Source organism: Mustela erminea, chromosome 4 (genome assembly GCF_009829155.1).
Source record: "Mustela erminea isolate mMusErm1 chromosome 4, mMusErm1.Pri, whole genome shotgun sequence".
Lineage (NCBI taxonomy): Eukaryota > Metazoa > Chordata > Mammalia > Carnivora > Mustelidae > Mustela > Mustela erminea.
In genome coordinates, this window is record NC_045617.1 from 127,309,993 (window position 1) to 127,332,108 (window position 22,116).

At 47.0% G+C, this 22,116-nt stretch overlaps 1 protein-coding gene across 2 annotated transcripts; it reads left to right on the top strand.

Annotated features, from left to right (window-relative positions):
* Positions 1 to 48: 48 nt before the first annotated feature.
* On the top strand, positions 49 to 17,813 carry NQO2 (N-ribosyldihydronicotinamide:quinone reductase 2). 2 transcript variants are annotated; one of them, XM_032340969.1, is made up of 7 exons: positions 49 to 257; positions 4,796 to 4,941; positions 6,932 to 7,096; positions 12,281 to 12,411; positions 14,818 to 14,931; positions 15,814 to 15,915; positions 17,560 to 17,813. In XM_032340969.1, exons 2-7 carry the CDS (start codon positions 4,935 to 4,937, stop codon positions 17,734 to 17,736), a joined length of 696 nt encoding a protein of 231 aa, XP_032196860.1. In that variant the 5' UTR covers positions 49 to 257; positions 4,796 to 4,934; the 3' UTR covers positions 17,737 to 17,813. The 2 variants fall into 2 exon arrangements, with proteins under 2 accessions (XP_032196860.1, XP_032196861.1); XM_032340970.1 differs by lacking the exon at positions 49 to 257 and adding an exon at positions 346 to 455.
* The last annotated feature ends 4,303 nt before the right edge of the window (positions 17,814 to 22,116 follow it).

Below are 22,116 nucleotides of genomic sequence, written 5' to 3' on the forward strand. Positions count from 1 at the left end.
GTGCGGGGGGCGGTGCGGGGGGCGGTGCGGGGGGCGGTGCTGGGACGAGGGAGTGTCGGGGCTCGGAGGACCCGCCAGGCCGCACCAGTGCACGCGGCCTGGCAGTGCAGAGCGCAGCCGCAGCTGGTCGCCCAGCGGACGTGCGAGAGTGCGGGGCCCCGGGGGCTGGAAGCTAGCTCGGACGCCGGGAGCTTCGCTCCTGAAGGCGGAGGTCTGAGACCTGCAGCTGCTTCTCTGGGTCCTGCGCTGCCCTCAAGGTGAGGGCCTTCCCTCGCCAGGGTGCGGGGCGTTGGCGCGGGATTGGGGTTGGGGGGCACTCTCCGGGACGCTGCGGTCCGCGCCGCGGGCCATTCACCCTTGGGCCCTGCGGCTGTACTTACTTCTTACCGCGTGCTAGGTCCGGTTGTGAGTGTTTAGCAGAATCGTCTCCTTTAACGGGCCCTCTGCCCTAGGAGGTACGTGGTGTGATTATCCTAGTGTTAAAAATGAAACAGGGCAGCCCAGGTCGGTGTGGACAGGGCGTGCCATCATTTCGGTCCGCGGAGCACCGGCTAGGGCTACGCTGTCCGCGGGGAGCCGCCTCTGTTTTGGCTCCTGGCTGTCTGTAGCAGATCCTGGAAAAATAGTCTTCAGCCTTTTGTCCTCCTGAGAATATTAGCTAAAGGAATGAAAAGGAATATGTATTAAAGGAGACATCGGCTAGCAGTGCTGTTTATAGCTGGCAGGGGAACCAAATAACTTGGGTGCCCAGTAAGAGAAATGCGCACATTTGGGCATGCATACATGTTTTAAAAAAACTCTTAACCTTAAAAATAAAAGTGACAGTTATTTTACCAGCCAAAAAAAAAAGGTTTATTTGGGAACTGTGGAGATTTGCCATCTGGAGCAAGCAAGCTCAGGTAAAGCCACAGGCAAGTGCCGAGAAGGAACGGGAGCAATGCTGGGAGAAGGGAGTTGAGGAAGGCTGTTAGAACCAGAAAGTCCACTGGAGCAACGCCGGAGTTCCAAGTATACTGGCTTCTCATTGGCTGAGTACGACCGCCTCCCATTGGCTGGACTGTTGCGGGGCCAAGAGGAAACCTTTCTACTTCTTGCTGGGACACTTAGGTAGCATCTCTCTGCAAAGTGCATCTGTCTCTTCTGCTTGGATCTGCGGTTGACCAAGCGGCATGCAAGGGCTGCTCCTGCTGGCCCCCGAATCTACTCTAAATGACCCTCCCTTTTATTAATTTTCTCAGAAATCAAATGAAAATATTATAAAATAGTTTCTGGGTACTCTGCGGATTAAGATGAAATAATATGCATAAAAATATCAGAGCCCATTTGGTATGGTATATATAGTTTAATAATCTGTTGACCTAAAAAACAAACAAACAAAACAGTTATTTTTTTTTTATTTTTTTTTTAGATTTTTTATTTATTTGATAGAGAGAGATCACAAGAAGGCAGAGAGGCAGGCAGAGAAAGGAAGAAGCAGGCTCCCCGCTGAGCAGAGAGCCCGAGGTGGGGCTCTATCCCAAGACCCTGGGATCATGACCTGAGCCGAAGGCAGAGGCTTTAATCCACTGAGCCACCCAGGCGACCAACAAAACAGTTATTTTACTAGCAAAATGAGTGTATTCAGGAATTGCAGAGGAATTCAATGTGGGACCTGCAGGCTATGGCAAACCATAGGTCAGTCTGGAGAACAAAAGAGAGGAACAGAGGAACATTACTTTAGAGGAAAAGGAGGAATTTGGGAAGAACTGCTTTGAACAAAGGTTTGTTGAGCCTCTTGGAGGAAGGGAAGAGTTCAGGGTGGTGATCCTTTCCGGTGGGCTGAGTTGTGTCAGTTTCTTACTAACTGGACTGTTGCTGGGCAAGGAGGAAAAAAAAAATCTTTCTTCCTCCCGCTGGGGCTGTAAAATGAATGTCTTCCTGTTCAGGAATGTAAGGTTAGCTGTGAGGGGAAGTGTATGGGTGAGAGGCCCCGCTATGGGGTGTCCTGACTCCACTTCAAATGATATTTCCCTTTATTAACTTTCGCACACCACATGTTCCTTTTTCTTACTGAGCTGGGTAAGTGCCTTCTTCCTAACAAAGGAAGCTGCCTCTGTGCAGGAGGGTGTTAAGGAAGGTGAGTGCGGAGAGAGGTGAAGAGCACTGGACAGCTAGTAAGGAGCCTGGCTTGGAGTCTTTTCTCTGATTCTGGACAAGTCGTTCACTTCCTGGGTCTGTGTCTTACCCTCTACAAATAGAAGAATGGACGATGGGGAGTCATGAACTCAAATGCCTCAGGCGGCCAGGTGTGTGATGTGAATATGGAAACTGGGCCAAGCAAAACAGCAGTGAATGGTGAGGCCTGGGGATGCAAAAGAATGCATGCCTTGTCATGGGCATTAATATTAAAGTATTTTATCCAAACCCAAATAGAATCTCAGGATAAGGTGTTCCCGGAGCCCACGTGACACTGATAACCTTTTAAAACGTAATCAGATCCTACCATTCTCCTGCTTAAGATGCTCCAGTGGCTTTCTGTTGTTAGGCTGAGTAAGATCCTTTCCCCATCCTACAGACCCCACCTCACCTCTCTGACCACATCTCCCACCATCCAAACTTTTTTTCTTTTTAAGCTGCAGGCCAGTCAAACAGGCTTTCTTGAACACTCCAGGCCAATTCTTACCTCAGGCCTCTTTCTTGCCATTCCCTCTGCCTAAACCTCTGATATTTGCATGACTGGGTCCCTAACATCATTCACATCCTTATTCCCAGAGATACTTTCCTGGAGCTCCTATCTAAAATAGCAAATGTACCCCTGGCCATTTTAGTCACAAAAGCACTTTGTTTTCTTATCACTATCGCTGTTACTTAGCATTATGATTAATACTTACCACTATCTTGAATATTATGGTTGCCTTCTTTGCCTGCTCGTTTGGTTTGCCCAGCTTCCCCCTCCCCCAGCTGAGAGTATAAAGTTCCATTCTTGCCTGTCTTGTTCACTGCTGTGGCCTCCCCAACCGGGCGCAGTACTTGGCCAGAGTCCTCCTATGAGTCGGTAACCCAGCTGAATGAATGCATAGATTGGAATTGTGTTCCATTCACTGCTGTTGGTGGATAGTCAACTCCACAGGCAGCTTAATCACGATTCCACGTGTGCTCTCCCACATGAAGAAGTCTGAAGGACCCTCTCACAGCCCCAAGGAAGCATCAGGAATCCAGGTTCCTTTCGTATCTCTGCGCTGCCGTCCTTAGTCCACAGCGTCTACCCTCATGACAGCAAATGAATGACAGAGCCCTAGCTGTCATTCCACAGTGCAGCTCAGACGAAGGCCAGCGGCAGGGGCTGAAATGGTGCCCCCACCCTCCCCGTCCCCTAGGTTAGCCCCTTTAAGGATATGTCCTTGGAGCCACATGTAATGGCTTCCGCTTCACTTCTTTGGCCACCCCTGAGTGGAAGACTGGGAAATGGAGGGATTAGCTGGACACACTGTCACCTGAATAAATTCAGGGACTGTTGGTGAAAAACAGGAGGGGATGTTGGGTAGCCAAAGACGCAGATTCCCAACTGTTCGGTCAGTAGTCAACTTGAGCAAATGGGCAGGATTTAAACTCCCCTTTGAGGTATGATGGTGTTGGTGTTCCCACCCTCTGTCCCGCCAGAGCTCTTTGCTCCCGCTCCAGTTAAGCATCCTGCCTGCCCTTGACTCAGTTCCGGCCACTATTATTTAAATCTCTTTTTCTTTCTGTTCCTGGGATGCCCAACCTGAGCCAGAGCCCATTCCCTCTCCCGGACAGCTGAGGTGTGGAGGGCCCAGGAAGAGGCTAATTCAGGCCCTGCTCCAGATTCCAGTCGTGACCATGGATAAGCCTGTTTTCCATCTCTCTGTTCTTGTTACCCGATAAAGATGCACTGATATGCTCAAATTGTGATTTGATGGGGCGCCTGGGTGGCTCAGTTGGTCAAGCATCTGCGTTCGGCTCAGGTCATGATGCCAGGGTTCTGGGATCGAGCCCCACGTAGGGCTCCCTGCTCCATAGGGAGTCTGCTTCTCCCTCTCCTTCTGCTTGCTGCTCTGCCTGCTTGTATTCTCTCTCTTTGTACCAAATAAATAAATAAAATCTTTTTTAAAAAATTGTCATTTGATACAGCATGCATCCCACAGCGTCTGCACACTGACCCTGAGCCACAGGCTCTGTGTGGGCTGTTTCTTCTGGCAGAGGGAGCAGGTTTGTTGGAGGGGTCTTGTCTTTCCCAGAATGAAGCTGATTATTTAAGAGCTGGCTAGCCTGGAGTAAGGATTCAGGCTTCTTTTGTGCCTTTGAGGCCTTCTCGGGAGAACTGGTATTTTTCCAGAGCCTTATTACATGCAGGCCACCATATGTCTGTCTTGTCTGTCTTGCTCTTCTCAGCCTTGCTGGGACCTTGCAGACCGCAGTAGACGTGGTCACTGAATTTCTGACCAAAACCCCCGACCTTCGTTGGTTCCGCTGTGTTGATTACTGGTGGGTGGGGACATGGCAATGTGGGAGAGGGAGGAAGGACACAGAAACATGTCTCCTGCTTCTTATCATATCTCATTTTCTAGGACCTACCTTCATGGAAGGTTCCAAGTCCTCCAAAAAAAAAAAAAAAAAGGCCTTGGTTTTGGCACCCTGCATGATTTGTCCTCTGAGGCTGAAATCACCAAGTGGTTCCTTGCCCCTCTTGAGAAAGGTTTTTTCAGACACATCTGCATGTCCTTCCTAAGGCCTGCCGTTGGTACACTGACCTCACCGCATCTGTCCCCTTCCCTCACGTGTTTGCGTTCTCTTCCAGATTGTTGGTGTTGCTGAGCAGAGTGACCGACCGCAGCTGAACGCCTGCACCTTGCCCTCTGAATCCTTCCCTGCCCAGGATTAACAGCAGACACTCCCTTTTGTACTACAAAAACAACAAGAATTCATCATCTTAGAACATGGCAGGTGACTATAACCTATGGGGGAGATAAGCTTTTCTTAAAAAAAAAAAAAAAAGCTTTAATTAGAAATTAAATATGTTATAAAAACCCAAACAACACTGAAATGTTTTGTTTTTAACATGAATCACTATTTGGAATTATCTTGTTTTGTATTTTGTTGTTTTATTATGCATTTCAAACCCCACCAGACTATAAGTTCCTCAAAAATGAGAGCCATGCTTATCTTGTTTCTGCTCTGCTTCTAGTCTCTGGAATGATACCCAGGCTATGGAAGTGCTCATAAATATTTATACTGAGTGAATGAACCTCAGGAGTAACCATGGTTTAAAATGTAGCATGACTCAATTTTTATTCTTGTCCCTGCTCACACACACACATACACGTGCACACACACACACACACACACACACACCCCATTCTGGAGCTTATTGTTCCTCTCAACAATATGGCATAAAAATTCTTAATTTTAAGGAACACTAGGTTCAGTTGGTTAAGCCTCTGCCTTCGGCTCAGGTCACAATCCCAGGGTCCTGGGATCGAGCCCCATATTGGGCTCCCTGCTCAGCGGAAAGCCTTCTTCTCCCTCTCCCTCTGCCTGCTGCTTCCCCTAATTGTGCTTTCTCTTTCTCTGTCAAAAATTCTTCATTTTAGAATGTAAGGATCCACATTACTTGACACAGTCTGGTGTAGACTCGGGCTTCTGACCCTGAGCACTACTGACATCCTGGGCCAGTGACCCTTTGGTGTGGTGTGTCCTGTCCGTTGTAGGATGTCTAGCAGCTCTCCCGTATCTATCCACCAGATGCCAGCTGCACTCTCCCTAGCGGTGACAACTCAGAGTGTCTCCAGACATTGTGACTGTCCCCCTGGGAGGGGATACCGCCCCCACCTGAGAACCACTGATGTGGATGTTTCATTTGTATCCATTGGTCGAGTTCCTGTGTCACCAGTGAGTCTGAGAAGTTAAAATAAAAATGTTAACGATTAACCTAAGCCCTTGAATCCAACCTTTACACCCAGTTGAGTGCCTGAAACTGCTTCAAACTAACATTGGTTATTTCCTTCTTAGGGGCCTAAAATGAAAAATTTAAATCAAGAGTTCTTACATTTTAGTCTTTGACATTACTGAGGACAAATTTAAGCAGATGACTAAAGCTGCCTCCTAGAATCTTCTGAACGAGGGAGATGTTGCTTCAGAGGCTGTTGGTGTTAATGACACAGGCAGGACTTGTAAAGCTGAGACTCTTCATAGAGCCTTCACATCAGCCTTGTCACTCAAAGCGGGCTTCGTCTAGACCCTGCCTCCCTCCAGGGTTAGGGGTCTGATTTTCCCTGCCTGGTTTACTTGTCCCATTTCTGTGGGCCTGAAGGAGAAGGAAACAGAGCTGTCCATAGCCGATGCCGGCCAAAGTCGGGTTAGCTGGAGAAATTAGTCATGGTAGCTTTCACTTTTGGTGTTTGTCAACAGGGCGGAAACTTATGATAGAAGATAACTGCTATAGCTCGGGCCTTTCAAGAAATTCATGATGCTATTTTTGAGGAATCTTAATTTGACCCATTTTATATCTATGCATTAGTAAACTCAGGCAACCACGAGCTATGTTATAACTGGACTTTTTCTAAAAACTATTCATTACTGGGGCGCCTGGGTGGCTCAGTGGGTTAAGCTGCTGCCTTTGGCTCAGGTCATGATCTCAGGGTCCTGGGATCGAGTCCCGCATCGTGCTCTCTGCTCAGCAGGGAGCCTGCTTCCCTCTCTCTCTCTCTCTCTGCCTGCCTCTCCGTCTACTTGTGATTTCTGTCAAATAAATAAATAAAATCTTAAAAAAAAAAAAAACTATTCATTACATTAAAACTGTTACCTGTGACAGAGGTTGGTATTTCCTAACTTGAACCTGTAATCCAACTACACGTTTTGTTGTTATCTTAGTCTTCTTGGAATTTTGACCAAGAGGAATTGTTCTTCAGAAGAAATCATTTCTTTTCCGATACAGGCAAGAAAGTGCTCATTGTCTATGCCCACCAAGAACCCAGGTCTTTAAATGGCTCCTTGAAGAAAGTGGCAGTAGAGGAACTCAGCAAGCAGGGCTGCACCGTCACCGTCTCTGATCTGTACGCCATGGACTTCGAGCCACGGGCCACCAGGAAGGATGTCATCGGTGAGTCATGGGCTGAATGGTGTTTGTTCCTTGAATTTTGGGGTGAGATTTTATTTATTTATTTATTTGAGAGAGAAACAGAGCACGAGCAGGGTGAAGGGCAGAGAGAAAAGCAGACTCCCTGCTGAGCAGGGAGCCCGATGCGGGGCTCAATCCCAACCACCTGAGCTGAAGGCAGACGCTTAACCCCCTGAGCCACCCTGGCACCCCTGTTTCTTTTAACTTTGTTTTTTCTAATTTTTTAATGGAAAAAATATTTTGACAAAACTAACCACTGCACACGGTACCCAGTTCTCAAGTCGGGAGAGTCTACATGGCAGATCTTTTTCCCATCCCTGTCCCACCAGGGCGCTCATTCGAATCTCCGTCCCTCCAGAGTGATCTGTGCTATGGAACGCAATTACAGGGGTAGTCTCCATTTTCTCTCCACTTTGTTTCAAAATGGTGGCATATTTTACCGGTGTTGCGCATTGCATGTGTTTTTACTGCCCAGAGTATTCACTGTGTGGAGCTGTCATAGTTCAAGTAGTCCCTACTGCCCGGGCATTTCAGATCATTCCTGATTTTTCCTGTTACACGCAGAGCTACAAGGAAGAATCATGGCCATGTGTGTTTTTCTACATATCCAGGTGTATCTAGAGGTAGAATTGCTGGTCAGAGGGAAGGTGCAGTCTTGATTTTCGTAGATAATATCAGATGGTAAATGGACCAGTTTACAGTCACACCAACATGTTTGCAAGTGCTCATTTCCTCTGCTTGACCAATTTTGATAAATTCCAGTCTGTCAGGTGAAGAATGGCCTCCTAGTATAGTTCTGATTTGCCTTTCTCTCATTGTAAGTAAGCTTTACTGCCTGTGTTTATGTAAGAAGCATTTTTTTCTTTTTCGCAGCTGCATTGAGACATAATTGACAAAAGTTATATATATTTAAGGTATACAGCATGAGGGGGTTTTGGGGGGGGGTTTTCCTAGCATTTTTTTAATTATTAGTTTCAGAGGTAGCGTTTAGTGGTTCACCAGTTGCATCTAACGCCCCGCGCTCATTACACCAAGGGCCCTCCCTCATGCCCATCCCCCAGTTACCCATCCCCCTACCCACCTGCCCTCCAGCAACCCTCAGTTTGTTTCCTGTAGTTGAGAGTCTCTTGTGGTTTGTTTCCCTCTCTATTTTCATCTTACTTAAATTTTCCTTCCTTTCCCCTGTGTTCATCTGTTTTGTCTCTTAAATTCCACCTCTGAGGGAAATCATATGGTATTTGTCTTTTTTCTGTCTGACTTATTTCCCTTAGCATAATATCCTCTAGTTCCATTCATTATGTTGCAAATGGCAAGATTTCTTTTTGATAGCTGAGTGGTATTCCATTGTATGTACGGACCCCATCTTCTTTATCCAGTCCTCTGTCGATGGACATCTCAGCTCTTCCCATAGTTTGGCTGTCGTGGACTTTGCTGCTGCATACACTGGGGTGCAGGTGCCCCTCCAAGTCACTGTGTTTGTATCCTCTGGAAAAATATCTAGTAGTGCAGTTGCTGAGTCCTAGGGTAGCTCTATTTTTACTTTTTGAGAAACCTGTATACTGTTTTCGAAAGTGGCTGCACCAGCTTGCATTCCCACCAACAGTAGAAGAGGGTTCCCTTTCTCCACATCCTCTCCAGTACTTGTTGTTTGCTGTCTTGTTAATTTTAGCCATTCTGACTGGTACAAAATGGTCTTCATTGTGGTTTCAATTTGTATTTCCCTGATGCCGAGTGATGTGGAGCATTTTTTCATGTGTCTGTTGGCCATTTATATGTCTTCTTTGGATGAATGTCTGGTCATGTCTTCTGCCCATTTCTTGACTGGATTTTTTTTTTTTTTTTAACAACATGATGTTTTGAATGCATTTTCTAAAATACTCTTTTTGAAAAGTGAGATACTTTTAGCTTTATATTAGTATGTTATATTTATAAATGTTTATATTATATTAATAAAATTTAAATATTTTATATTCCTTACTCATTTTTCTGTCTCTTACTGGTTTTAAAGAGCTCTTTATATATTAAAAAATTAGTTTCTCATGTGCTTTATGAATTGTAAACAGACAATTTTTACTTAATATGTGTTTTGTTTTGACTTTGCTTCTGTTGGTTTTTTTTTTCCATGCAGGATTTTATTTTCCTAGTTGGCTTTTGATCAGTCTTTTTCTTCCATGACTTCTAGATTTTGTGTCACGCTATATAAACTCTAAGATTTTTTTAAAAATTTACAGTCTTGTCTAGTGTTTGACATATTTCACTTTAAAAAAATATTTTATCTACTTGAAATTTATTTTGGTATGGGTCCAGTATTTTTTCTAAGAACGCACTGGTTGTCTCATAATCATTTATTGCATGATCCAGCCCCTAATTTAAAATGCCACCTTTACTGTGATTTTACTTCTCATGTACCTTTGATTCTGTTATACACTTTGTATTCTGTTGGGTTTTTTTTTTTTTTCCTCCTGTCTGTTCATGGATTTAGTACAGCATGGCTTTAATTATTTTGGAAAGTGATACAGTATCTGATAGGATTAGGTTTCCATGTTTGCCTTATTTTCTATTTTTCTAGCTAGTTTTACTTTACTTTCCTATAAAATCTTTTGAATTAACTTTCCAGATTCAGAAAGTAACCTGATGATATCTTTATTGAGATTCCATTAAACTTACTGATGAACTTCCATTATCTGATCCTACCCAGGAGAAGGTATGACTTTTCCTTTGCTTCCGTCTCCTGAACAACCCTGCAGCTCTTCATACAGATCTTACACAATACTTGAATTGGTTTTCATCTCTCTATGTGAAGAGGGATAGTAATCTCTGTGTGCCTGTTTGTGTGCCTGCGAGTGTGTGTGTACCCAACCACGACTAATTTTCTTACTGTTTGTAGTAGATTTTTAGCTCATTCTCTCGGGCTTTCCGGATATACCATCAGATCATCTGCAAATAATGATAATTTGACCTCAGCCTTTCCGGTATTCAATACCTTTAATTTCTTCCTGTTTATAATTGTGTTAGTGATAATCCCAAGGTTTAATTTTAATATTGATGTTAATAGCTGACATCCTGTATATTCTTGCCTTTCTTCCGTTTTAATAAATCAGTCATTCATTTTCACTTAAGGAACAACAGAGCAGGAAACAGACTCTTTTTCTTTTTCTTTTTTTTTAAGACTCTTATGTTTTTAAGTGGATAAAGTAACACAAGCTTATTTTTAAAAAATATTTTAAAATACAGTGAGTAAGGTGAACATATAGGGTAAGAAGTGCAGCCCCTTTTCATATATACTCCATAGTCCGACCCTGTCCATGGAGACAAATTAGTTTAACTTTTTGGTGTAGATCATTGTGGATCTTACTTTAAATATCAACAAGGGTACATATCCATGTAAATTATAGTTTCGAACTCTATGGATACAGATGTAAATGGTGCCACATCATAGGACTTACTTTTTATTCACTTAGATCTTGGGAAGTCTTAAGTTTTAAATGATTGCATAGCACTCCATGGGATGTAATATAACTTAGTCACCAGTTCCCCTGCTGATTTATATCTATGTTGTTCCTACCTTTTATTTCAAGCTCTGTGCCAGTCCTTGTTTTATGCCTCTGGGTTTTCTGCCTTGCTTAGGAAGGCCTCCCCATACCCACACTTAGAAAAATATTCTTATTTTCCAATGATACTCAGATACCTTTACTTTGATATTTACTTTTGAAATTTACCTGGAATATATTTGGCCTACGGACCTCTTCTCATCTCTGTTCTCCATCATCAGAACCACCCCAGGCCTGCTGTAGGTTCCACACATGGTGACTGGCCAAAACCCTACCTGGGACCTGCCTGAGAGAACGCGACCCCATGCCTGTAGCAGTTACCCTCTGGGTTTTCCTGTCAGTACAGAACCTCATACTCAGGAAACACTCAGTAGGTGTTTTTTGGATGAAAATCAAATACAGGTAGATTAAAAGAGGAAGCAAGGAACATTGACCTATTTCTAAAGTATGAGTCTATTTAAAGAGCTTGGATTTAGTCTTCCTTTCGGTTCCTCTCCACATGGCTGGGGGTGTGTCTGCTCCTTTCCAGACCCCATGTGGTGGAGTGGTTCACACCTGGCCTGGTCGTCCCACCTCTGCTGCCACCAAAACCTCTGTGGTAGGAACTAGTCACTGAGCCTCTCTAAAGTCTCCGTTTCCTCTTTGGTAGACTGGGGCTTACACTTCCCAGTTCTTATAAAGACGGAAAGGGCAATGTGTGTAGAGCGCAGCACCTGATAGGTAGGGGGTCCTCAGTGAATGGTAAGCTGGGATTGATGCTGATCAGTGCCTTGGATGAATCCTTTTTGTTGACAAGGTCCCAGTTAAAAGCATAGATCAAAATAACTTCTTTTTCATTTTGGTTGCCATGGGCAGTGCTGTAAGTTCTACCCGTAGCCTCCTCCTCCCACCCCCCACTGCTGCAGCCTAACTGAGCCTCCCCCACCTGGCTCTCACCTGGCTCACTCTTGCATCCCTGCGGCTACACTGAGCTCCTGCACACCCACTTCAGAGCATTCATGTATTTCCCGCCTACGCCACAGGGCTCCCCACAGGCAGGAGAAGTTCAGGCTCCACAAAAAGCCTCAAAAGACCTGGCCCATCTCTCTGCTCACATCACCTGCAGCCCCCCTGGCCTTTCACCCATTGCTTTGGAGGTTGCCTCCTGGTGGCCCTTTCCTGGACAGGCCCGGTTGCCCGACACCCTGCCATCTCTGTGTCTGATGCCCAGACTGTCCTGTCTCTTACCCCAGGGCATCTGGTGAACTCTCGCCCATCTTCCAAGCCTGGTTTACAAAGCTCATCACTAGCGCAAGCAAGCAGAGCAACTTTATTGTAAGATGGGAGGCTTCTCTGGAAGTAACATTAGACTGAGCTAGCTTGACTGTTGTCTTGTGTATTCATCATGTGGTTATTATCTACTCTTACTGGACTTTGAGTCCCAGGTGAGGACAGTAGCTTCTTCTCTTTTTATTTCCATAGCCTGACCCCCAGGACCCAGCACCTGGTGGGGTCTCAGTCAATGTCCGGCCACTTGCTTTAGGGAGTCCAGGTAATGGGGATGCCAGTGGGATAGGCCAGGATGGGCTGTGGGTACGCATATGAGAGTGAGAACATTTGGCCTTTTCTTCTCCAGGTGCCCTCTCTAATCCTGAGTTTTTCAACTATGGGGTAGAAGCATATGAAGCCTTTAAGAGGAGGTGTCTGGCCAGTGACATAACTGACGAACAGAAAAAGGTTCAGGAAGCTGATCTAGTGATATTTCAGGTTTGTTTTGTCTCCAATTATTACAAATTAGATTCATTCCATATACAAGCTCTTTCCAAATATTGAGTCGCACGCTTCTAAGAAATGGTATTAATGTTGTTAGCACATTTACACACTTACTTATGTCTAATTAAGTAAGGAGATCTGTGTAGTCAATATTCATTCAAAATCCTGACTCCCAAGTAAGTAGTAAGGAATTCTCCTGTAGCCCAGCGCTCTGGGAAGCATCTGCATCATGCAGGGGGAACTGCCTTCATTCCTTCTGCTCCCCACCCCACACAGGCAGAGGCTGAGTGAAAACCAGATTTGTTGATGCAAGGTAGTTTGGTCCAAATGCAACTCCTGCCCTAAATATCTCAATTATTAAGAGGAAAGTCTTTTGTTTTCTTCCTGTCACTGGTTTCCTCACCAGCCCACCTGTGCACTCATTCACAAATTGCCTGCCCCAGGCTGGGACTCCCCGCAGAGAGAACTGGGCCCGATCCTGCTTCTGTGGTCTCATCCAGGCCACGCACCCTCCCTTCCCCAGCTAGACAGGCGTGTGTACCCACAGAGGGAACGGTAAGCCTGGCAGCAAAGTAAACGTGCTTTGGGGGAGCTGTTGGGTTGACAGAAGTCCAAGTCAACTAAAAAAAAAGGAATTTATTTTCAGGGCCCTGATCCCTTGGGTCTCGTGGAAGCCAAGGACAGGCTAGCTGGGCTTGAGGAATCCTTCTGCCCTCTCCCTCTGATTCTCCTCTGCTGCTCCCCACATGCGGGCTCTGTCCTCTTGTTGCACACCACGGACTGGGGGCTCTAGGTCCGGAATCTCCAAGACGGATCTGATGGGCCCCAGTTGTCTCTGTTTCCAACACAGAGGAAAGGCAGGGAGTGGGTGAGAGAACAAGACCCCCACATGTGGGGGAGGGGTGGAGATGCGCCCAGTTTCCAGGTGAAACAAAATGTCCAGAAGGCAAAGTTCACATACCCTTGGTAAAATAACCGGACCTGCTTGGGAGAAGGGAATGCTTCAGCCCTCCTCTTCTGCCCCACCCAGGCTAGCTCTGTCTAGACACCCTCTCCTGGCCCCTTCCCTTTCTTTCCCAGGCAGCCTGGAGCGGCTAACCTGATCAGAGTGCGAATTGTGCTTCCATCCTGATTCCACGTGCATGGATCACGGTGCCACCGAGCGTGCTTGCCCCATGCTTTGTCATCACAGAACAGTAGCCACACTGGGACAGTGAAGCTGTATCACAGCTGGCCCAGCAGTCTGGGCCCATGGTCCAAGCAGAACCATACTGAGCTCTCTGACTCTTCTTTCCTGTCCCCTGGGGTCAGGTGACCACGTGGAGCCCATCTCTCCTTTCTGCCCGCTCCTGCACTCCTGGATATCTAAAGCAAGCCAAGGCCTGTCCTTTCTGTACTCATCTTTCTTTTTTGCTACTCCATCTCACAGCTCCTTTCCTTCTGCCTTTCCTCTTTTCCTGATGCTTTGCCGAGAGGGCCTGCATTGTAAGTGTCCTGTTTTTCATTCAACATTAGTAAGAACTTCATTCCTCACTACTACTTAGTAGTGATCACTCCTCCCCATCACTCACTGAGCATTTACTCTGTTCTAAGCACTGTTTTGTGTCATGGAATCCTCCCCAGGATGCTGAGGCCTAGTAACGTGTACCAGCCCTGTTGTCAGATAAGGAAAAGGAGGCACAGGGAGGAGAAGTAACTTGTCAGCATCACACAGCAGGGGGCCGTGGAGTTTAAATTTCAGTGCCAAGTCCTGTCTTAGATTTATAGCAAAGGCTCATGAAACACAGGTTTCCCTCTGCCTTTGGTATCAGATCATTATCTGCTCATCTACTGTCATTGATGATGATTCTGGATATAGTGTAGGGGTTCTGTGGAGACCAGGATGGACTTCAGGTCAATCTTATTGCTGGTGTGTAGAATCTGAGGTTATAAGGCTTTCGTTTGTGTCAAAACCCAGAGCTTCTCAGAACTTCACTCAGCCTGACTTCCAGAGGGCAGCAACTGGAAAGGGCCAGATTCTTCTCCATACCTTTCTGTGGTGCCCCTTGATTGGATGAGTCACAGGGACTGCTGCCACTGAGCTAGTGTCCAGAACTTCCTAGCACCACCCTATCTGCTCAAGGACCAGCCGATGGAGCTGTCCTGGTCAGGGGACACAGAGCCACCTGTAACAGCAACCAGGACCATGGTCAGCTCTGCCCCCCTGCCCACCATCATCCTGTCCACACTTCATGCCCCCAAGCGAAAGGGAAGAAAGTCTCCCGGTTGTGCTGCCCTCTGGTTATACTTACCTGCCCAGCCCCCTGGGAAGAGGAAGACAGTGGGATTCCTTCCAGATCAGCAAACCTGCCATGTCAGGCAGCCTGCAGCATCCATTTCTCCCTGGTGTTGTGTCCACAGTTCCCGCTGTACTGGTTCGGCATGCCGGCTATCCTGAAGGGCTGGATGGACAGGGTCCTGTGCCAGGGCTTTGCCTTTGACATCCCAGGATTCTACGACGCCGGTTTTCTCAAGGTACGTGCCCCAGGATACGGATCTATGCATACTGGTGGGGGGCGTCTCCTCAAGTCCTGTTTCTAGTTTGCTTTTTTCTCAACAAACACTGATTGAGCACCAGCTGTGTGAAAAGCCCTGTGTGTTGTACTTGGGCAAGGAAAGCGTCATTTCTGAGGTCATGGGGCGTTTGTCTAGAGAGGGATATAGATGCATCCGCCGCGAACTGCATGGCGGGGCCAAGGAAGGCCCAGAGTTGGTATCGCAGAGTTGGGCCCCACGAGTTGGGCCCCACGGTGTGAACTCCGGCTCAGGAGAGGGCGCCTGCGCTGCGATGCAGAGCTGACCGGGGCCGCCCATCTCTTCACCTCGCAGCTTCACGTTCCTCTTTGAAAAACAGGATAATATGACGCGTGTGGCAGGGAGAGCATTGCATGCGTGCACGATGCAGTAGCAGTGAATTTGCTACTAAGTTCACTCATTACCGAAATAAATAATGTCTTAATTCCGAAAGCCTCAGAAAATAAGGGCATGTAAGGAAGCCATAAGCCATGAGGTCCGTCGTGGATGGTGAAGTAATTCTGCCATTCCATGAGTGGTCCTGGCCAGGGGCCGTGCTGCCTCATTGGCCCTCACAGCAGCCCAGGCCGTCAGCATCTGGGCCTCACTGTCCGCACCCGGCATCACACCCTGCTGTCTGCCAGAAGTCGGGATGCAGAGGAGCCCCGTGTTCACTCGGTCTGGTCCCTCCCCCCAGCGGCTGTGGTTGCTGCCTATAGCTGGGTGTGTTTGTGGAGAATGTTATCATTTGTCCGTTCCTGGAGGGACTGACCTCAGACTGTCCCTTCTGGTCCTTCTGCCCCTTGTTGCCAGAGTCACATGGATTCGTTTTCTCCTCCGCAGAATAAATTGGCTCTTCTCTCTTTAACCACGGGGGGCACAGCCGAGATGTACACGAAAACCGGAGTCAGTGGAGATTTCCGATACTTCCTGTGGCCCCTCCAGGTACCCGCTGCACCCCTCACCCCCTCCGCTTCCCTTGCAGCCCACCCCCCCAGGAGTCAGAGATGTGATGGAGCCTGGAATCCAGACCATTTTGACTCCACCTGAATACAAGAAGTTAAAACATTTTGCCCTTTCAAATGCCTTACTTAGCACTGAAAAAGTGGGCCAGTAGGAAAACACCTATTTATTATAATGACAGCCTTTGACTTTGTTGGGTGGAAGCTAAGCTGAACTTGGTTAGCTGCTATCTGCCCCATGAGCGTGTATGGAGCACCGGGGCACCGTCTACGCTGACGGGCGGTTCTTTGTGAAGGTGGCAACCCACTCAGACCCTGGCAAGAGGGGCCCTAGGGCCAGCAGCCCAGACAGCCTCCCACCGCCCACAGGTGATGGTCCATGGAGCCGGGGTCATGCCCCATGCCCAGCGCCCACACCCCTCCCCGGGTTCCCGGGACTCTGGGCCTGCTCTCAGGTGGATACCCAGCTGCCTTTGTGCACCCCTGGACTGTCTGTGAAGGGGACAGCAGGGGACAGCACATATGCAGGCAGGCTGGGGTGTCCCCATGGGAGGCACCCCTTGCTGAGGGACCTAGCTGGGGGTTGGGGCAGAGGGAGCAAGCTCTGGGTCAGGCGGCCATATCCTGGCTCCGAGCTCCCAGGAAACCCAGAAGCCCAGAGGCAAACCATTCTTCCAGGATGTTATAAAGGGACATTTGTCCAGCAGTAGGAGATCACATAGTCAACAGCTTGTGAGCTTTCTTTAAAGATACGGACAGTGACCTGTGGGCCTCTTGTCCCCTGACTTACCCCTGGTAGGGCAAGCCTGGATTTTAAGGCAAGGAGTGCAGAGAGGGGAGAGTGATATTTTCTAGTAAGAGCTGTCTTTGAAAAGATAGTGATTCATTTTGTGATGCTCTGTGGGAGAAAGTGATAACTTAAAGGCCTGAACTTCCTCCTCCACAGGTCAACTCGTCTCTTAGGGGTCATGAGCCAAGCTTAAGTTCTTCTGGTTTTTAAAAAGTCTTTATATATTCTTTTCATTTTTCAAAAATACATGTTAAGAAAAAAGAGTGAGGTTATAAAATATAAAAATAGAAAGCCCTCTTAATCCCCCCTAAAAATAATTACTTTCAATAATTTGATGTATTTCCTTATGGCCCATACATATTTTTACATGTGTATTTTTTATTATTAGTGTTATAATGTTTATGTTTTTACATAAATGGTATACCACAAATACTGCTTCACATTTATTATTTTTCATTGACACATCTTGAACAACTATACGTGGATATACACCATAGCTAGAATAATGTCACATCATTCTAGAATAATCCACTGTATGAATGAACCATAATTTGCCTAATCAATCAAAACCATAAGGTTTACTGTCTGAGTCAGAAGCGAAGATTACAGATGAATCTCAATTAGGATCGGAAGTTTCGAGCTGCCAGGAGTACCTCACTTGCCCACATCCTAAGGGTATAGGGCAGTTCGGTTGTCTTTGGTTACCTAGAAACGGTGAAGTTGTTCTTTTCTTCCTTGAAGGCTTATTTCAGGTCCTTTCCCCCCTTTCGTTGTTTACCTGAATGACACGAAGGGATGCTGCTTCTGATCAGCTCTCTGCTTTCCTTGTGGCCGCAGCACGGGGCGTTGCACTTCTGTGGATTTAAAGTCCTCGCCCCGCAGATCAGCTTTGCTCCCGAGATTGCCTCTGAAGAAGAGAGGAAGGCCATGGTGGCGTCCTGGGCCCAGCGGCTGAAAACCATCTGGGAGGAAGAGCCCATCGACTGCACGCCTCCTTGGTACTTCGGGCAGTGACGCTTCACGCCACATCCACGTCTGCCCGCGCGTGCAGAGAGAAGATGCTCCCATAATAAAACGAAGTTCTGACAGAGTGAGCTGGCGGTATTTGTGTCGGGCAGGGCCGGGTGTCCTACAGCTGGTTACCCTGAATTCTCTTCCAGCCGAGCCCATTATTCATCCGGGCTTGCTTTTCTCTTCTGAGGTCTTTTCCTCTCCCTGTGATCAACCTTCGCGGGTATTCTTGTTTTCAAACAGTTCTCCTGTCATGGCAGTTTTTTTCTTTTTCTTTATTTCATAACTCAACTTGGCAGTTTCTGTTTTTTCATAGAAAGGCTGAATCTTTGCTAGCTAGTGTTTCAGTGCTATGTGTGGACCTTTTTCTTCCATCTCTCGCTCTCTCTTTTCTTTTTGTACACGCATGCATGATGGCTTCGACGTTTTCAGTTAAACAGCTGTTTAACCCGTATGTAGTGTCATTGCATGGGGATTACCGTGAACGTCTCCCAGCATCGCTCCGATCGCATCCTCTCCTCTCCCTGCACATGTGTTCCCTTGACATTACTGGTAATTACTCTGCGTAGAGGCTCCTGTAGCAGCAGGGATCTCCCTAAAAGCAGGTCTAAAGGGTTAACTCTCCTCCTCCTCCTCAAGGATAGAGCCATGGCCTGTGCACAGAGGCCGTCCTTCCTCAAGGTCCCCAGGGCCACCTGTCATACCCTCGTCAGACTGGCCACCCGGCTTGTCCCTAGACTCCCTCGTCATACTCCTTCAGGCTGATATCCTCATCCTGAGTAGCCTGTCCCCTGCTTCACCTGTCCCCTGCTGCCTTCCTCTTTCTCAGCATCTCCAGACGCTTTTCCATCTGCCTTCTCTTCCTCCTGTTTTCCCTCTGGTGAATCATCACGCTTCTCTGTGTGCGTCTCCTTCCTCCTCATCTGCATCCCCACAGCCTGCCCCCGCCTCCCCGCCCCAGACACTCCCTCAGAGCTGCCATCCCCAGATGCTCTGCTTTCAGGACGGTTCCTTCCTAACTTTTTTTCAACACCGTTTTCTTCTAGCTATTTCTTTTAAGCCCTCTTCAAACTCCTTTTCAGAACAATCTCTTCAGATTCTCTTTCCAAGACATCTTTCTCCTCAGATTTTCAGGGTCAACTTCAGACTTTTTTCAAAGTCTTTTTCTTCAGAATTGTTTTTGAGGTACTCTTTCGAGACTGTTCTCATCACTTTTTGGAACTGCCTTCTTCAGATTCTTTAGGGACTGCATTCTTCAGCATCTTTTTCAGAAATATCCTCAAAATCTCCCCATCTTCTCATTTTCCGAGTATCTCTCTATGTCTAGATTCTTTCCGTGCCAGGTTAGTTGTGGCTTCTTGAGCATTCATCCTGGATGTGCTCGAGTGCTCTGGAAATGCCTTACTTTTTAGAAAGCCTCGCCTTTGGGAGCAAAGAAGGAAGTTGAACACTAAAGGCCTGCACTGGCCTCAGGACACTAAAGAAAGACTTCCCTTCTCACGGCTGTTCCCCTCTCCGCTTGGGGTCTTCTCAGCCTGGCCATCAGTAGTCCCACCCCATGTTTAGACAGGGATTCGATGGCCACCAAGCCACCTTCCATGGAAGGTTTGAGTACACAGATAGTTTCCTCAGGACATCTGCATGTCTCTCCAAGAGAAGGAGCTTCCTGGCTGGCCCCAGCTTGAACAGTGTCCAAGGTTTTCTCTGACCTTGATCAGCACCAGTGGACCATCCTTGAAGTCCACAGGGTGAAGCATTGTGATGATGAGCACTCCCAGGTGGGGCCTCCCACGAGCCTTCCACCAGCCCTGCTGCCATCATTCCGGAGCCAGCTACTTCCTGTGGTGCTCGCACCTCTTCCTTTCTGATGCCCTCTCATCCGCTTCTGTTGAAGCTGAGCTACGTCAGTATGTGATTTCTAGCTTCTATTTTCATCTGCATCCAAAAGCATTAATGTGCAATCCAGATTCCCTCTTCAAGTAACTGTAGTGCCATCTGCTTCAAGATTCCCTTGGTTTATCATCGTAAAACTTGACCATAAGTTCTGTCTGAGGATCTCATAATCATGCCAAGTTAAGACAGAAGTTGTACAAAGGCCTCTACTGTGATGTCTGCAGGCAGAGCAGTTGCATTTACATTTGTAGTTCTTTCTTCAACATGAAACCTTTCTTTTTTTTTTTTCCTAAAGATTTTATTTATTTATTTGACAGACAGAAATCACCAATAGGCAGAGAGGCAAGCAAAGAGAGAGGGGGAAGTAGGATCCCCGCTGAGCAGAGAGCCCAATGTGGGGCTCGATCCCAGGACCCTGGAATCATGACCTGAGCTGAAGGCAGAGGCTTTAACCCACTGAGCCACCCAGGCGCCCTGAAACCTTTCTTTTTTCTCCTCCTTCCGAGATCAGTGGGTTTGAGGCTATTTTCTGCAGAGGTCTCTTAGCCTTGCTGAAACATCCCATACCTTGGCCCTGAAGCCAGATGTGCTGGCACCGAGAAGCCATAATCAGCCTGATGCACAGAGATAAAGTCTCCAGTGATCTCACACCAGCCGCCTTGCCCAGGTGTCAGCCTGCTGCTGCCCAAGAGACTGGTTTTCTCCATTAGGATTCTTGGTGTCTCTGTATAGTTCTCCATTCACAATTGCTCATATGCAAATTCCTAAGCCAAGTACACTTGACCCGTGAATGACATGGGCTTGAACTATAGTCCACTTACATGTGGATTTTATTTTTCATAAATACACTGGAAAAATTTTGAGGGATTTACAAAATTTGCAGAAACTCACAGGTGACCCAAGTAGCCTGGAAACCCTGAAAATTTTAAGAAAAATGTATTGTTGTAAGAATATAGTAAATGCCTATAGAAAATATGTGTTAATGGGCTTTATATGTTATGAGTAAGGCTTCCGGTCAGTACTAGCTTATTAGTAGATAACTCTGTGGGGTCAGGAGTTACACATAGACTTTCTGGGGGCATGCCCAGCACCTCTAGCCCTGCATTATTCAGCTGTACTTGCTGCCTTAGTTTCCCTGCCTAACCCAGAGCAGGCTCCAAGCGAGCAAGAAGGGGCTGGCTTGCTCTGGCCTGCCTCAGCACTGCGGTCCAGGCTCGAGATCTGGTACCCGTGTTGTTTTCGCTGGGTCTGGCTTTCTTTTGTGGCACTATTTCCCTATTAGACACTGCCTCTGGATCCTCTCAAAGTTGCTGATCATTGGAGAATTTACTTGACTGTCTTCCAGGCACCTCCGATCCAACACCTCATCACCTGAGTTCGTCCCCCTACCCACAGCCCCCTCACCACCCCTTATCTCAGTAAACGGCAGGAACATTCCTCCAATGTCAGGCCCTGAACCCGGGCCTCACCTGGACTACCCACAATCAAGATTCATGCCTTGCTGACTCCACCTTCTCCCTTTGTTTCATTTGCCCGTTATTTCCATCCACAGTTCTACCACGCTCATCCAGGACACCACCTTCTCTCGCCTAGATTATTGCAGCAACCACCTAGATAATTTCGCTTATGTGTGCCTGTCCTTAAAACCCATTTTCTATAGATTGCTTAGAGCACTCTTTAAGTGTGTGCGTGCATGCGTGCGCACACACACACAAACACACACCTCATGCCATTCTTGAGGCCTATTCATCTATTTTGTTTTTTTAAAGATTTTATTTATTTCTTAGGCAGAGACAGATCACAAGTTGGCAGAGAGGCAGGCAGAGAGAGAGGAGGAAGCAGGCTCCCTGCCGAGTAGAGAGCCTGATGCGGAGCTCGATCCCAGGACCCTGAGATTATGACCTGAGCCGAAGGTCCCTCAAAGACCCATGAGGGGGTTCATAGTGGGAAAAGGAGAAGTCTGAACTGAGGCATCCCGCTCAACAAAGACCTAATTTTGCGGGGGTTGAGGATTCTTTTGCCAAATTTCTGTTTGAGGTTCAAAACCCGACCTAGACTTTCATTTCCCGCTCTGTGGCAGATAAGATTTCTGAAGAGCTCTCCTACAGCAAAACTTCTAGAAGCCAGAAAAATCATAACAAACACAATTTTTAAAAAATTTAAATTCAAGGGATGCCTGGGTGGCTCAGTTGGTTGGATGACTGCCTTCGGCTCAGGTCATGATCCCGGAGTCCCGGGATCGAGTCCCACATCGGGCTCCCAGCTCCATGGGGAGTCTGCTTCTCCCTCTGACCTTCTCCTCGCTCATGCTCTCTCTCACTGTCTCTCTCTCAAATAAATAAGTAAAATCTTTAAAAAAAAATTTAAATTCAATTAATTAATATGTAATGTATTATTGGTTTCAGGGGTGCAGGTCTGTGATTCATCAGTTTTATATAACACCTAGTGCTCATAATAGCACATACCCTCCCCAATGTCCATCACCCAGTT